This window comes from Pelmatolapia mariae, linkage group LG14, assembly GCF_036321145.2.
Source record: "Pelmatolapia mariae isolate MD_Pm_ZW linkage group LG14, Pm_UMD_F_2, whole genome shotgun sequence".
Taxonomy (NCBI): domain Eukaryota; kingdom Metazoa; phylum Chordata; class Actinopteri; order Cichliformes; family Cichlidae; genus Pelmatolapia; species Pelmatolapia mariae.
This window is the reverse complement of record NC_086239.1, coordinates 15,378,382-15,394,485: the sequence shown is the minus strand read 5'-3', so window position 1 is coordinate 15,394,485 and position 16,104 is coordinate 15,378,382. Positions and strand designations below refer to the sequence as shown.

General features: G+C 43.0%; 1 protein-coding gene across 2 annotated transcripts in view; it reads left to right on the top strand.

The window, feature by feature from the left end:
• The window catches only part of LOC134640543 (tumor necrosis factor receptor superfamily member 19-like), a 19,768-nt gene continuing 3,664 nt past the window's right edge, over window positions 1–16,104 (top strand). The window contains exons 1-8 of one of the 2 annotated variants that reach the window (XM_063492421.1): window positions 1–175; window positions 978–1,069; window positions 1,577–1,690; window positions 6,165–6,343; window positions 6,440–6,525; window positions 13,215–13,379; window positions 15,276–15,401; window positions 15,515–15,617. In XM_063492421.1, coding sequence (XP_063348491.1) covers window positions 1,004–1,069; window positions 1,577–1,690; window positions 6,165–6,343; window positions 6,440–6,525; window positions 13,215–13,379; window positions 15,276–15,401; window positions 15,515–15,617 — 839 coding nt within the window. In that variant the 5' untranslated portion in view covers window positions 1–175; window positions 978–1,003. Of the gene's footprint in view, window positions 176–977; window positions 1,070–1,576; window positions 1,691–6,164; window positions 6,344–6,439; window positions 6,526–13,214; window positions 13,380–15,272; window positions 15,402–15,514; window positions 15,618–16,104 lie in introns of both variants that reach the window. The other variant, XM_063492420.1, reaches the window with a different exon arrangement.

Genomic DNA, 16,104 nt, shown 5'->3' with positions numbered 1-16,104 from the left:
GTCTGCCCTCGATCCGCAGCGGCTCGGAGTCGAGCCGTGCTGGGCTGGAGCAGCAGCAGCAGCAGCACTGGCATGGTGAGCGGACCGGTGCGGGAAACAGCCCACCACACCTCTCACCGGTCAGCTTTGGACTTCTAAGCGACACTCTGTAATCAGCAGGCCCCGTTTGTAGCAGGTAAGAAGAGCTTTGATGTCGCTTTTAGACGCTCGTAGATAAACGACAGACCGAGCCTTGATTGCTGTATCCAAAGGACGGGACAAACCTCGCTTTAAAGGCACGAGACGACTGAAACTCGCAGTCTGTGCACGCGTATTTGGAGAACTTATTCTCCAGTATCCAGTCTATGGTTGCAAAATTTAGTTTTCATTATTTATTTATTTATTTACACACTTTGAAAAGGAAGAAGAAGAATGACACGTCCCTTTTGCAAAGCTGTGGATGCTCTCTGAGATTGTTTTTAACAGTTTTCCACATAAAGGAATTTTAATCTTTACTCACACACTGTCTGTATAGTTTTATAGGCTACTTATTTACAATGAGCTTGAGCTATATTGGTGTTTGCATATTCAAACGCACAACTTCCATGTTTTTATGATATGATATTAAACGGGTTTCCTCCCTCCCTCCCTTCGTGCTGGCATATCTGGTTTCTTTGTGAACTAATTTTCACTTAAATACCCAATAAAAGTGTTTTGTGTTTTTGGTGGGTAAGGTTTGTCCGCCCAGCAAATTTGCATTTAACAAACCTTCAACAAATCAGTGCAGTTTAAAAGTTTAACCCTGAGCTTGCTTGCATTGGGTGGAGAAGAATCAAATCACATCATTGTGTTGTTTAGTCTCAGATGATTTTACCCAACCAGCATTTCTTCCTGATAGACTTTGCACTTTTTTCTTTTCTTTTTTTTTAGGGTCTATAAGTGTATAATAACATACTTGTGCACACTCACTTGTCTGATTGCTGTTTTTGTTGTTTCAGCTTCAAGCTCTGAGCGGCCCATCAAAATGGTTAGGATGCTTCAGAACACCTTCTCACTTGTGCTAACGTTGCATGTCCTGTATTCATCTCTGGTAAGTTTTTTTTTTTTTTTTTAATTTTGCACAAACTTAAAATGGATAATTTTGCTATGCATGTCTTGTCTGTTGCAATGTGTGCAAGGGAAGCTGGATGACACGTGAGCCAAATGCTTTCAGCATGCGCAGTTTGTATATATTCTGCAAAAGTGAAAAACGGCAGATACACTGCATATGCGTTAACTAGGCGACTCAACCTGTGGGATCAGTAAAATCCTTGCTGAAGAGATTGTCAACCACTGTCTCTGGGCTTAGCATTCACTGCATTGTTGCTTTTGACTTAGATTCTGCTGCTGAAGCTTTACAGTTTTCCCACAGGGCTCATTCAGGTTCGATCTTATCTCTTCCCTGTAGGATCGAGACTTATTTTCAAACAGGAGTCCCAGGGTTTGAAGGGAAGGGAGGGCGGCCTCCATAAATGATTATGGAATCAGACTGCTTTATCTGTTCTGGATGAAATGCAGGAATCTTCTAACTTTCTCCAAATGATTGTCTCTCATTCAGATTCACGCAAGAGCCGAAGAGCAGACCAGAGAATGCCGAGAGCAGGAGTACAAGGACCGCTTTGGAAACTGCAAACCCTGCAAGCAGTGTGATGCAGGACAGGAGCTTTCAAAGGTTGGATTTAGTCTAAACTTTTTTGATTTGTCCACAAGAGCGTTTTCCCCAAAAGCAGTGTGTGCCTCAGTTTATTTAAGAAATGGAGAGTGTTGTAATCCATAACAGGTCAGCCGAGTCAGTTTCCCTGAGCTGAACAAAGTTGGCTGGATTTGTGGGGGAAAAACTGTTGGTTTATGAAAAGAATGGACATCACTGTTTAGAAAAGCGTATCTTTTCCAGGGAACAGACATTATTTATTACTTCCTGTCTTTCATGCACAAAAACAGCCAAGCTGTTATTAGCTTTTGTAGAACACCGACCCTTCTTTAATCAGTCACACCCATACTTTTGACCTTCTGCAGCTGAATGGCTTCCATTGTTTTTCCCCCCATTGCGCCCCGTCCAACTTATTGTCTTTACTGTTTGAAGGCAGCCATGCCTAAGCTTGCTGCTCTTTCGACTGGGAATACAATTTTTTCCACCACCTTACCCACAGGTTTGTGTGTGTGTGTGTGTGTGTGCGCGCGCGCTCGCTTTGTACAAACAGGCCTCTTTAGTGTCAGTTAAGGCTGGTAAGCAGAGGCTTTCCTCTCTGGCAGCAGCTATGTGCCTACCTACTTCTGCAAGTGTAGGCAGTGATGTAAAAGTGAGTAACTGAATTAATGAGTTTGATTTAATAATGATAGTGGAACACAGTAAAACCTTGCATATACCCCCCACCCCCCCGTGCGCTGGTACGATGCAGTAAAAAAGCTGAGATAATTAAACCAAAGTTTCTCATTTCTTTGAACACCAAGTCCCCACCTACCTGCTGTTAAAACCCACTGTTTGCATGCAGCGGCCAATCAGAAGGAAGGTGAGGGAAAGGCAAGCTAAAACGGCTTATTTCATACAACAGGAGTACTGAGGGGCTACATGACTGATTATTTTGAGTTATTTTGAATTGTGAATCATTCAAAGCTACTCTAATAGACTCCAAAAAAATAGGTCCTCTTTGAAGGGTAATTTCTCTAACACTTTTGTCTTTGTGCTGTTTGATTGATTAAAAAGCAGTACAATTATTAATAAAAACGTATATTTGACAGTGAACTGTCGAAAGCAAAAATGAAAACTTCCAGACTGCAGGATTTGCTGCAGTAAAAAAACATGAAAAGCTCTTAAAGTGAAGATTATACTGCACATAAAACATCTGCTAAACTGACTTTCGGGTGACTTTACACTTCAAAACATCTTTTAGCACTGACGAAAAACTCTGTATCACCCCCCCTTGACATCTGTTGCACACATGCATTTAAGTCTGGGTCGCCTTTAATCTCAGTGCACACAGACATGCACTCTGTGGTTGCTGATACGCTTCAGTAGTCCTCGTGTTCCCCTGCAGCGTCGACGGGCATGAATGCCGCTAGCCACCCTGGGGTCCTGGTTAATAATTGGCTGCCTCATTCTTTCTCTGAAGGTAGCGGGATGCCGACTCAAAATGGAAACCTGGGCCTTGCTCTAGGAGAAAGTTTCCCAGAGAAACAACTTTGTGATCTGAGCTCAGACAATCTGTCTGTATTCTTAAAGGCTAGCCTGACTGTCGAGAGGGAAGCAAAAAACTTTTGGAGTCCCTCTGTGCAGCTGCCATAGAGATCCCAGAGGAATGTGGCCCAGTTTGCTCTGGAAGTTTGCCTCTGGAAGCCGCTCTGAGGCTGGCTGACAAACATCAATTAGCTCCTCCACGCTAACTGTTGCTAAAAGAACCACCCATACAGAGGGAGCATCAATTAAAACCAGCTCTCCCTGACATACTTCACTTTAGGTTTCATTATAGGAGGTTACTTAGTTAAGCTGTGTTGCATCAAGCATGAAGGTGAAGGCGTAAATCGCCTTCCAGTGCATGCTGGAAGATTGCCGGGGGCATAAAAAAAGCGAGGCAGGAACACAACTTTGGCATGTCAGCATCTTGTAGAATGTAAGGGAGAGTGTAGCATTTCCTCCGGCCACACTTCTAGGACAAAGGACTTCTGGGTGGCACCGGCTAAAGAGAGGGAGCAACAGGCAGCAGAAGTGTCAAAATCACAGTGATCGTTGTGTTTAAACAAGCCAGGCTGTAGTAGAGTTTAAACAGAATCAAAGAGAGCGCGTTATGTCCCGCACAAAACTCCTCTTTCAAGTAGCACGCTGTTGTTTTTCGTCGTGTTTCATCCCCCGGATCAGATGACTGGCAGGGCCTCCCCGCCCCCTTGTGATTCCCTCTTAATCTCAGAAATATCTGTGCGTCTGAACTTGCTTCAGGTCCCAGCCAGCACACCCCCACCACCACCGCCTTCTCTCCCCACACTACAGTGCTGTGTTGTGCTTGGCAGTCTCGCCCAAAGTAGATCAGGAGATAGGGCAGGGAAACGGGATGTTAAGCATCAGTTTTTCTACGTGTTTTCAGGTGAAAAAAGGCATAAGAGAACTTCATGCAAAACTATGGGAGCAGCCACGCTTCGAGGTTTATTCGTTTTCGTTGGGCTTTTTTCCTGTCTTTTTGCACACTACAGTTCAAATAGTTTTCTCCCCAGATGATTTCTCTCATCTCAGCGTATCGCCTTGATGCACTCAAAAATGTTTTAACAGACTGTTTGTTATGTTGCCCTTTTTGCGTAAATAATAACTCCCGTCATCACAGATTTCCGCATCAGAGTGCAGGCTTTCCTTTAGCTGCTGAACACATCTCAGTTGGGTCTTTGTTGAGCTTTGTTAGCGGGGATAAAGGAAGAAAGGGACGGCTCCTTGATCAGAGGGGCAGGAACTGGCTCCATTTTCCTTTTGTTTCAGTGCTCTGACCTGCTTGTGTCTTTCGTAGCATCAGCCCTTCCTGCCATGCGGTGCCCCATGGACAGAGCTCGTGCCAGTGCCGGGCTGAGCGAGAACGAATCATCCCGGGGCCCCCTCCTTCATGAAGAAGTGGGTCACAGAACCACTGCGCGAGCGGGCTTGGCTGTGCGTTCTTAAAGATCAGATTCAAGTGTCTCTCTCTCTCGTGGTGTGCAATTGTGGGCAGCCAAATCTTTATCCTGACTTTCCCCCCTCTTTATCACTCATCGGTCACCCACATCCACTCCCCTCCCTGGGTTCTTCTGGTCTGCACGACTAGAGGGGTAAGGCCTTATATGGCGAGTTCACAGCAACAGCTGCAGAAGTCCAGCCTTATGGGTCCACCTCGGGCCAGGCCTTGCCCAGGGGTTCAATGTCAGGCTCACATGTGTTTGGCTGGAAGCACTAAATTCCTCGTCTTCTGTCCTGACTCTGCGGTGCCATCACAAGATCACATCTTAGGCTCCAGCCTCCATTTTTATTTCTTGCCAGCATGCTTCGCCAATTCCCCGCCCCCCCAATCATATCTAAACCTTCATCCCACATTCCAACAGGAATGCACGCCTGGCCGGTGAAACGGGACACGGGTGAAGAGAGAAGAGAAGGGAGAAGCCCTGTTTGAAGCTGACCTTCACTTTAATGATATACGAGCACCCCACCCCACCGCTCCCTGTGTATCTTCCTGGATTTAGATTTCAGTGTGGTAATGCTGGATAACAGGAGGGCAGCTGCTGTGGAGCTGATAATGAATGATCGATGTATGATGTCATTCCCTCGGGGTAACGTCAGCTGTCATGGAAATGTCAGTTTGTCACTGAGGTCTCGCAGAGTCATTTTAGAGATGTGACACAAAGAAAGGGAGAAAAACAGACAGGGGAAAGAACTGAAACAGTTTTGGCTTCTCCTTAGGAAAACTTTATAATGTTGCTTTAAAATGTTGAAGACTTTTGTGTTTCTACTTTGCCAGCTGATATAAAAACTGGGAAAGTCTTAAAAAAACCCTCACACAAGCAAAAAAATATACACATTCAATTCCACACAACCAATAAAATAATAAAAATCATATCTTTTAATTGACATTATCCTTATTTTTGCTTCGCTCAGGTGATAATAAAGGGTTTTTTTAGGCATTAGATCATTCACACAGTTGAAGGAAGCTGTGCTTTTTATGTGCACTTTCAATTGCTGAACACAAAAAGAGTATTCATCTTGTTTTCTCCATATACCTCTCCATAATCCTTGCCCCCTTCCTGAAGCGTTTCCTTTGCTTTGCTGGCCTCTCAATCAACGGGACACTCACTGAGTCTGCTTGGAGTGGGAGTCCCACACAAACGCAGCAATAAACCTGCAATAATACAACAGTGGGTGTCCCCTCCAGCCTTTATTATTCAAATGCATGGCCTTTCTGGGTCTTGCAGCGGAAGGCTACTCATTCATACTGACAGAGTCAGGGAGCTTATTGCCAGTGTAAGATGGACTCTCAAAAGAGGCAGGCCACTGTTCTTGTCTGATCCCGCTAGCCAAGATCGTTCTTTAATTCCAGACCCCCGGTAGTCCGCATTCAAGCCCTCTTTTCACCAGCTGCACATCACCCCAAACCAACAACCCCACCTCTTAGCCGGTGTATTTCTCCCATTAATCCTTCCAGGAATGTGGCTTTGGTTATGGAGAGGATGCCCGGTGTGTGCCCTGTCGGAGCAGTCGCTTCAAAGAGGACCGGAGCCTGCAGAAGTGCAAACCCTGCCTGGACTGTGGACTGATCAACCGCTTCCAGAAGGGCAACTGCTCCACCACGAGCAACGCCGTGTGTGGCGACTGCCTGCCAGGGTGAGAGGACGCATCTTACTGGTCAGTTTTACGAAACCCTACACATTAATGGCATCTGTTTTGGTTAACAAACATGTGATTTTGTGTCTTGCACAGATATTACAGGAAGACAAAACTAAGCGGTTTCCAGGACATGGAGTGCATACCTTGTGGAGACCCTCCACCTCCTTATGAGCCCAACTGTAAGCACCTTTGCTTTCTCTGACCTCTTCTAACAGTTGGACTAACATGAGTGAGAGATTTTGTCCACTGTTCTCATGAACACACCCCATTCATTCCTAACTCACAATAGATGATGTTTTAACATGAAACAACAGGGATACAATAGTCCAAAAGCAAACATCACCCTCCATGACAAACTTTTGAACTCCTTGCCAAACTGCTGCTGGAACCAAAAAAAAGTGCCGGGCACGCACATGCCAGCACACGGTAGTGGAGTAACCAGCACCGCAGCCATATTTCATTCACCAGCCCTCGCTGAGCCTGCCAGCTACGCTATATGTGCAAATAAATGCTTGGATTTACAAGCTGAGCACTTGAAAAGCTGAGTAGCATAATAGTGGATTTGCCAACAGTGGATTATATTAGTTCAGAGCATGTCACTCATTTAAAAAAAAATCTGTTTGGATTAAATGCGCAAACTTCCTTAAACAAAAACCCAACGGCATTCCTAAAAACGACCCTAATGTTCTTTGTCTTTGTCCCAGCACCAAAGTAAACATGTCCACAGGAGTGTGCCGCTTCGAGCAGCATAATTTATTTCCATTATGCAAAAAAAAAACAAAAAAAACAAGGAGGTGTGCTCTGATGCATTCACAAAGCATTGTGGGCATGCATTCCTGTAGGCTGCAGATCCAGTTAACTTCTTTCTTCTGGCCTTTGTAAGTAGTTAAGTGCAACCTTATGATTTCACGTTTCCACATAAAACCAATAGGCGAGTGAACTTATACCTTTTGGTAATTGAGTGTGACTTCCTGATGGCGGAGGATACGGCAGCTGTTTCCAACAAGGCTTTTTTTTTGGCAACAAGAACATCGGGGCTGTTCAAGCCAGAGTTAACACCCCTGTGTCAAATAAATGAGCACAGCTCTGGGAAAACTCTTAAAAAGGAAAAAAAAACAGAAAAACTTTTTTAAACTTTGCGCACGAGCCCCAGGTATAAAAAAAGAGTCGCTTCATCGGATCGTCCGCTCCCGGTTGGGTTTTTCATCTTTGTATTTCTGTCGGTGTAGCGCGTGTAATGAGCGCTGGCCTTGGGACAGCCCCCCTCCCCGTCTGCACGTTCGTCCATCTGCGCAGCTCCCCGTTTTGATAATAGTGCAGCCCCCGTGAAACAAAATGGCCATTGTGTCTGAGAACATAGTTGGTAGTTAGCTCCTACAGAGACTCTCAGTGGAACATTTCCAAATGTTTGAAAATCTCCCCCCCTCCCTTCTCCCTCCACCTCCACCTCCAGTGTTATCTTGAGCAGGGTGGTGAAAACTTAAAGGGCAGATCATTCTAATAGGCCACACTGGGCCCGGGGGCTGGTGGTGGTGGGGGTAAAGGTGCAGCTGTGCAGGGGAGGTATGCTGCCGTCTGTGGCGGACTGTAAATCTCAAACCCCTCCTTTCTTCTCCTCCCTTTTTCTTTTATGCCCCCCACCCCCACCTCCCCCAGTGGCTTCTTGGAGCTGAGTTAAAAATGAGGTTGTGTTTTATGGATTCCCTTCAGCCTCTTTAATGCGTTTCATCTGCTGAAGTTCTTCACTGTCACGGTAGATCTCAGAGACTAAATAACACACGGGCGTGCAGACAGATATGTGTGCACGCGCGCACACATACACACACTTGTTGAAGGAATGCTACCTGCTCTTTGTGGCTTGTCCCGGTATCACATTTATTACAGTGTCAGAAAGGATTTAGAGCGAGTCAGATGGGAATTTGATCCTTATTTTTGTTCAGAGAACAGAGAAACAGTGCCGTCAGCTATAAACCACAGTTATATTATTAGGTATATTTGAGGCAGGTTGGAAAAACTGTGATAATATTACTACTTCCTGATAGTGCTACTACACACACTCACTTGCCACTTTAATAGGTACAGCTTGCTAATAACAGGCTGGTCCCTCTTTTGCCTTCAGAACAGCCGTAAGCCTTTGTGGCACAGATTCAACAAGGTGCAGGAAACAGATTTTGGTCCATGTTGACGTGACAGCATCACACAGTTGCTACAGATTTCTGAGCTGCACATCCATGATGGGAATCTCCCATTAGACACATCACAAAGGTGCTGTATTAGATTGAGATCTGGTGACTGTGGAGGACATCTGAGTACAGTGAGCTCAGTGTCATGTTCAAGAAACCAGTTTGAGATGATTCGAGCTTTGTGGTGAAGCAGCCATCAAAAGATGGGTACACTGTGGACCTAAGGGGATAGACATGGTCAGCAAGAATACTTTAGTAGGCTGTGGTGTTTAAGCAATGCTCAGCTAGTGCTTAAGTATGTCAAGGAAATATCCCTGAACTATTACACCACCAGCAGCCTGATCTGTCGATTCAAGGGAGAGTGGATGGATGCTTTCATGTTGTTTACTCCAGATTCTGACCCTACCATCTGAATGTTGCAGCAGAAATTGGGCAAATGCCGCCCTGTCTGATGAGTCTCGGTCTTCTTCAATGCTGGTAATTGCATGTAGCCTCAGTTTTCTGTTCTAAGCTGACAGGAGTGACATCCATTGTGATGGCAGTCCTATTTAGAAATTCATAATGTTAGAGAAAAAAACAGAGCTTATAGATATATGTCATTAGCATATTGCTCCACCTTAAATTTTATACCACATAACATGTTTAGACTTTGATAGAGCTCCATTATAAAAGCATTCAGGCGTTTTGACAGCTCCCAATTAAATACTCCAAAACTTTTGTTCAGCTCTACTAAAGAAGCTCTTAAAATAGTGTTCATAGACGGTCAAAGAGCCTTCAGAGGTGTAAAGAAGTGCTTCTTTTATTTGGACTTTGTGGCATTCCATAAAGTCAGCAGGCTATGAAAGGCTGTGGTTTATTGGTCTGGTTTGTATGCAGATAATATCAGCAGGTGAGCTCTCTTCAATGGACCAGTGTTGGTCTGTGTTTGCTGCAGCTGCTGCGTCTCCGATAACAGGCTGGCTTGTGATGCTCGCTTCGGATGAGCTGAATTTGACCATGACAATGAAGGCAGAGTTTAAACATAACGGTCAGACGTCAGATACAGTACAGAGAGATTATTGGCATAAGTCTCACAAAACACAAACATGCTGATATTTCAGCTTGTCAGTGTCAGTGTGGGGTGAGGAATATATATTTTACAAATGGCATATAGTACTGTGCAAAAGTCTTGAGCTACCCCTCATTTCTTTATATTTTGATAGGAAATTTTGGGAAAAAGGTGTTTGCAGTGTGTTTAGGATCATTGCCATATTGAAAAAATGAAGCTGTTGTCAATCAGGTTCTTTCTAGATGGTACTGCACATTAGATTAAAATCTGAGGGCTGAAATGTAGTCCCAAACCATTTCTTGACGGCCACTGCGGTCATTTCTGATAAAGCTTCAGTGAACAGTAGATGATCAACTGAAGGGACAGATGTATAACTCAGGTCCTGCGTGAGGCCTTTGCTAGATTTGTTTTGTATTTCTTAAGGGTACGGCTTTTGGATCTGCTGTAGATTTCCGTTTGTCCCTCAAACTGTGCTGTCATTCGCATTTTTCACAGATTCAGCTAAAGAAACTGGAACAAATTGTGTTTTTGCCACAGGTCAGCAGTAACAAGTAACGTTCTTTGCCAAGTTGTTTGTTATGTATTGGCACAAGGCTGGTTCATGCCTTGAATTAGGTGCTTGAATGATTCACAGGTCAGCATTAGGTGGCTTAACAAACAGAAATAAAACAAGCCTCTGAAAATGGTCAGGTACAAGGAGTGGACTGAACATGAGTAAACGTAACTGAAAAAGCAGCCAATGTCCAAAGAAAACTTCAGAAAGCCTGAAGAGCTATTGTTTGAGGTCACATTCAAAGTCTGGCTCCTTATTTGCATATTAAAACCACCGTTTTAGAAAACTGGCCAGATATAAACAAATGGTCTTACTGTAAGTAATCAGCTCAGTGTCTTTCATGGCAATAATGATTAGATTAGGAAAAAATAATAATATGCACTTTGAAGATGCACATCTATTTAGACTTTTTTTCCAGGTAAAAAAACTATTTCCTTCCAAATACCCTCTCGATGAAAACCTTTGAATCCATCAGGTAACATGAACTTTGAATCCAGCTGTAACCACTGTTCAAATGTCTATTTTGTAAAAGTCTGCAAATGAGAAATTACATAAATAGTGCCTCAGTTGCATATTTAAACAAAAAAAAATCACAAAACATGGAATATAATGTAAATAGTCAAGTGTGTAAATTTTACTGGGATGTGTTATCCCATTCGTCTCCGCTGTCATTTAGTGTTTATTGATGCCGGAGCAGGATTGAATGCTTCACTTCACACAAAGTCTTTAGGCACAAAATCCCCTAAATAAGGTGCAAATTCTGTAGCGTGCCTTGATGTCTGTTGCTGCTCTTCGCCAAACTGCAGTATTTTACATTTTTAGTAACAAGCAATAAGTCACGTTTCTGACATTATGTTCTTTTCTGTGCTTATCTCAAACGTATCCTTTACTCTGTCCCCTAGGTCAAACTGAGTATTGTAACTCCGCTTGGTTATTATTATTATTTTTAGTTGGTCTCCCCCCCCCCACCCGCTTTTTTTAAAGGAATGTTAAAATACCCCTATCCCCTATCTGTCTGCATTAAAGAAAAAAAAAAAACCCTCCACGAAGTTAAATGTTTACATTGCATAACAAAGAGCTCTTGGAAGTGAAAAGGCTCAAACCAGCTGTCTTTATGATTAATATACTGAAAGCAAACAGCGAAGTTTTCTCAAACAAATGTCATTCATTATATTTGCCATACTTTTCAGTCTGCTTTGCATCCATGATGATCAGAGACAGTAATGCTAAGCTAGTTGCACGTGGTCTCGGAGATAAGTTTCTTCCAAACACGCTGCTTTTGTTTTTTTGTTCACGTCTTCTTAAAGCTGCAGACTAATGTGGAGACGTGCAGCTTACATGCTATACATGTTACCCTGTCTCCTGATATCTCATCACTCAGGATGTCTGTGCCACACTGTTTCTGTGTATTGCTGTGATTAAAATCTGGAGAGGATTGAGAACGTGCTGCTGCAGACGTGCTTAGTTTTATAACCCTGGTAAATTTACATGGGTTAAGAAAAAATGTTGCCTAACCCTAAAAAAACAAACAAACAAACAGCGTTTAGAAAGAAAAGGTGCAGCAAACTTGTTTTTATTATGTGTTGCAAATCAGGTTTAAAAACTACTGTGTTTAAAAATCTGCCAAATCAAATATCCTCGGCAACCTTGTGTGATTAACATTTGGGATAAATAACACACATAAGAGTTCAACATTTAAAACTAAATTTTAAGTTTGTTTTGCAATTTTTGTTTGTTTGTTTGTTTCTCTATCAAAGTATAAATCCTAAAGCAGACATATTTTTATCTGCTAATAAGGCTAAAGTTTCAAATAATTTCAGAAAGTTGCAAAAGAAAGCTTCAGACTCCTCTACACGCTTGGTTTTTGACAGTTTTTTCTACTCTTTGCTCTGTATGATGTCAGAGTGTTGATATGCCTAATTTGGTCATTTCTGGCACAGCAGCCCCACCCACCTCCCTGTTCAAATTATTGTTTATTTGTGGCAGCCAATCAGGAGGAACGTGGCTCACAGAGAGAAAAATGGAGCTCAAATTGCTTGTTTCACATGTACGATCTAATATCCCTGTGTTGGTGTTGTTCCTACATCATCAGAATAATGTTGGTCAAGGATCAACATTGTCTGGTCATTCACTTAGCATTAGCCAAAATGTTAGCAATGACTTTACTTTCCTGCTTTGGTAGTCGACTGTGTGTAGCAACTAGTTGAGAAAATACAGGGACACTCAGCAGGTAAGCAGACAGACATTTTTGCTTGGGAGTCGGCAAAAGGGCAAAATAAAAAGCTTCAAAACTGACACGTTACTGTTAAGTGTATGCTAATGCTACAGCTAAGTGTCTATTGTTTGCTTCCATGTTTGCACAAAGTGGCCAAAAATGCCACATAAAGCAGCTTTAAACAGCGTTAGAAAACACATAGAAGTTTTCAGTCTAGCTGCTCTTAGTTTACATGGAGCCTGTATTTTATCTATATCTGTGGGGTGTTGAGAAGGATAATTATACATAGCAGGAGCCAATTTTTTTTCCAAACAGCATTAATCCACATTATACGCTGATGTTCTGCATGTGTGGGAACTTGAGCTGCATTCTTTGTAAGCCTGCCCTATCCATATGAGTTTTTGTCTTTGTGTTAAAGGTCACGAAGGTGGGTACACACACTGACATCACATTTCCCCTCAGGAAGGAGGACTGTAATGCCACGCTCACACACTCAGTGACACAACATTAAGCTTTCCCTCTGCCACATACACACTCCTATGTGACCAGTATGTCCGCCTCTTGATTTAAAAGCTGTTAGGGCAGCCTGAGGGTAGAGGGGGGGAAACAACTGTAAATCATCTTCTGCAGAGTATGAGGCAGAGGCAGATAAAAGAATTTAACATGCAGTCTCTTCTCTTTGAACTCTACTTTTTGCATTAGCATGGAGATTACTGACTTGAGGCAAATAGAAGTTGATTGGCTGAGAACTCTTTTAAGCAAAAAGTATTATCCTCATTTTTGTCGTCGTTGTTTTAACCCTTTTTTGTGTCTGATACCTAGCTGGTAAACTGTACTTCACATTTCTCTCCTTTCCATTTCCTCGACAGGCAGCGGGCGTGTGAATCTGGTGCCGCTGCCCTCGGTAGTGACCAGTCCACGGGACATGGCTCTGGCTGCGGTCATCTGCAGCGCTCTTGCTACAGTGCTGCTGGCCCTGCTCGTTCTGTGTGTCATCTACTGCAAGAGGCAGCTGCTGGAGAAGAAGCCCAGCGGTGAGTCCCGATGCTCTGAAGCCGCATGTTTCACATTTTCTTGTGCCCAAAAGAACCATCGGAATAAGAGCTGGAACTTAATGAGCGTGGTTGTGGCAGATGTGTAAAGTAAGATTAAAGTTTTAGTGCAAGAACGTTTTCATGCACCTTGACAACACAGCAAGCATTGGACTTTGAACGCCTGCATCAGGTGCTGAACTTTCAGGGCACAGTAAAATTTCTAGTTCGATATGTACTCTAGTCAAGCTTTCCAAAAACAAAGGAAAGCTCATCAGTGTTCCAAAACGTACTTAGTTATACAACATCAAACAGTGTAGATAAGATGGCGATATGTTATCTCAAACGTGTGCTTTAAGACGTGCCGAGAGGGCAGCTATGTGGAAGCTGGAGTCTGTAGTCCTTACACAACGTAATCAGAGGTTTACACACCCCTTCTGGGCATGAATGTCATGGTTATTTTGGGCTATTTATGGTTATTTTGCACTGTTCTTTTTCCAGTTGCACAGCATACATCTTTAATGATTTAAAAAAAACAAGACTTGGATGTACAAGTTTGAAATTATTTTGGATTTTTGGTAGTTTCTGTTTGCCCGCATAAAAAGGATTTACTTGATAGCACTCAGTGGATTGACCAATATTCAGAACAATGGGAAAGTCCAAGGAACTCGGTGAAGATCTAAGATTTAGACAAGTAGGGAAGGTCTCTTTGAGGTATTTCTAAACAACTGCAGGTTTTAAGATCATCAGTTCAAATAACTGTACGAGTAGATCCTCATGCTCTTCTGAAGTTTTCAGCTGCCCACATGGACAAGTCTTCTAGGGAAAGGTTTTATTGTCAGATGAGACAAAGATTGAGCTGTTTGGCCACAATGACAAGAGATATGTTTGGAGGAGTAAAGGTGAGGGTTTCAAACTAAAGAACACTGTATAAACTGTCAAGCATAATAGTGGTAGCTTCAGCTTTACCTCAAATAAACAGCTACACATTTAAGACTTGGGCACAGTTGGGTGTTTGAACAGGACAATGATTCCAAACGCACATCAGAACTGGTTTTGGGATAAAGCAGGCGAACATTAAGCTGTGAACTATGGTAAAAGCCAGGGCCGTACCAGGAAAGCAACTCATTTGAATGGATTTAAATTCAAACTTGTGCACCCAATTCCTGGTTTTGAAAGTCATTAAAGATGTATGCAATCCAACCTGGAAAAAGAACAAAGAAATATTCTGCATATGAAGGGACTCTATAGCTGTAAATAAGGCAGCTGTATGAACATGCCATTGCTCCTTTTAACTGTAAGAACAGGGTGCAGTGTTGAGCTTTATCAAACCCTGATGTTGCATATTTGCGGCATTCTTGAGTCCAAAAATGCCTCAATATGTGAAATGTCCCCAGGCAAAGAATTAATGACATCACGTTTCCCTTGCTGTGCTTGCTCCAAACAAAGAGTGCGGTAGAAGTTACCAAGGAGGTACCAGTTGTGTATTGTTTTTTTTGGGTTTTCATACTTGTGTGATGTAAAGTGAGTTAATTATTTCATCAGTAGTTTCAGCCAGTAGAAACACGCACCCCGCCCTTCACTCAAGCGAAATGCTAACAGTTGTTTTTTTTAATTATACAAAGGAATTTTAATTGGTCTTATGGACCCGAGGGTTGTAAGGCATTTCCCAACGCATAAGAGAGCATGTAAATTTAGTAGATAAACACTACGGTTGGAGCTGGAAGGATTTCACCTGACAGAAGTCATAATACGAGCAAAGCTGTACCACACTGGTTTCTGTAATTAGTCTTAAAAGTCCCACCTTTTATTTGGTAGTTCTCATTCGAGGTAATAATGCTGTTATAAAAGTTTCACAGTCATTACTTAATCTGTCGTCTGTGTGTGTTTCCTCAGCAGCTTCTCTGAGGTCTCAGGACTGTCCTTACCGCGGAGCAGAGCTCTCCTGCCTGGACGCCCGCTGGCTCCATGACTTTCCACAGAGACCTTGCTGCCAGTGTCACCTGGGCCCCGGACACACCTGTGGTAGGCTGTGGTTCACATCAAAGGGATTTTGCACTAAAATCGACAGACAATGACTACAAACGCTGGGTGAATTTCTGTTTGTGTAAAGTTGTGTCCCTGTGTGTGCTGTTCAGGTCCCGTCCATCTAATCCCGTCTCTGTGCTGCGATGAGAGCTGCAGTCTGGGCCGCAGCCAGGGTAACAGTCCTTTCCAGTCCCAGATGAGTCTCAGTGAAGGGTGAGGATAAAAAAATACAACTGATATTTAAGAGAGAAGTTTTTTGTTTTGGTTTTTTTTTACAGTACAAAGAGCAACTAGCTGAGGTTAAGATGCTGCTGCTGAGTAACTCCATATTACTTGCATTACATTAAAGCTTATGATAACATGCTGGTTTTGGTTAACACCTTTATCCAAACATTTGTCAGCACAGACAGAAATGACTAAGAACCTGCAGTGTTTGCACTACTTGGCTCTGCTGAGTGGCTAATGACTAAATTCAACATTAAACCTCATGTCCAGCTCTGCATTTTTAGTCTTTATTCTCTACCAGACTAAATGTGCATGATTCACAGTTCAAAACAAGTCTTTTAGCTACTCTCTCGTTAACCTTTCTACTGATTGGTTGTCCCTTGCAAACAGAATGTCTGATAATCAGGTGGGTGGAGCTTCAGAGTAGGCTAGTCAGCTGCAAAACTGGTACCCTTCTGCTTTACCGCCTCAGGCC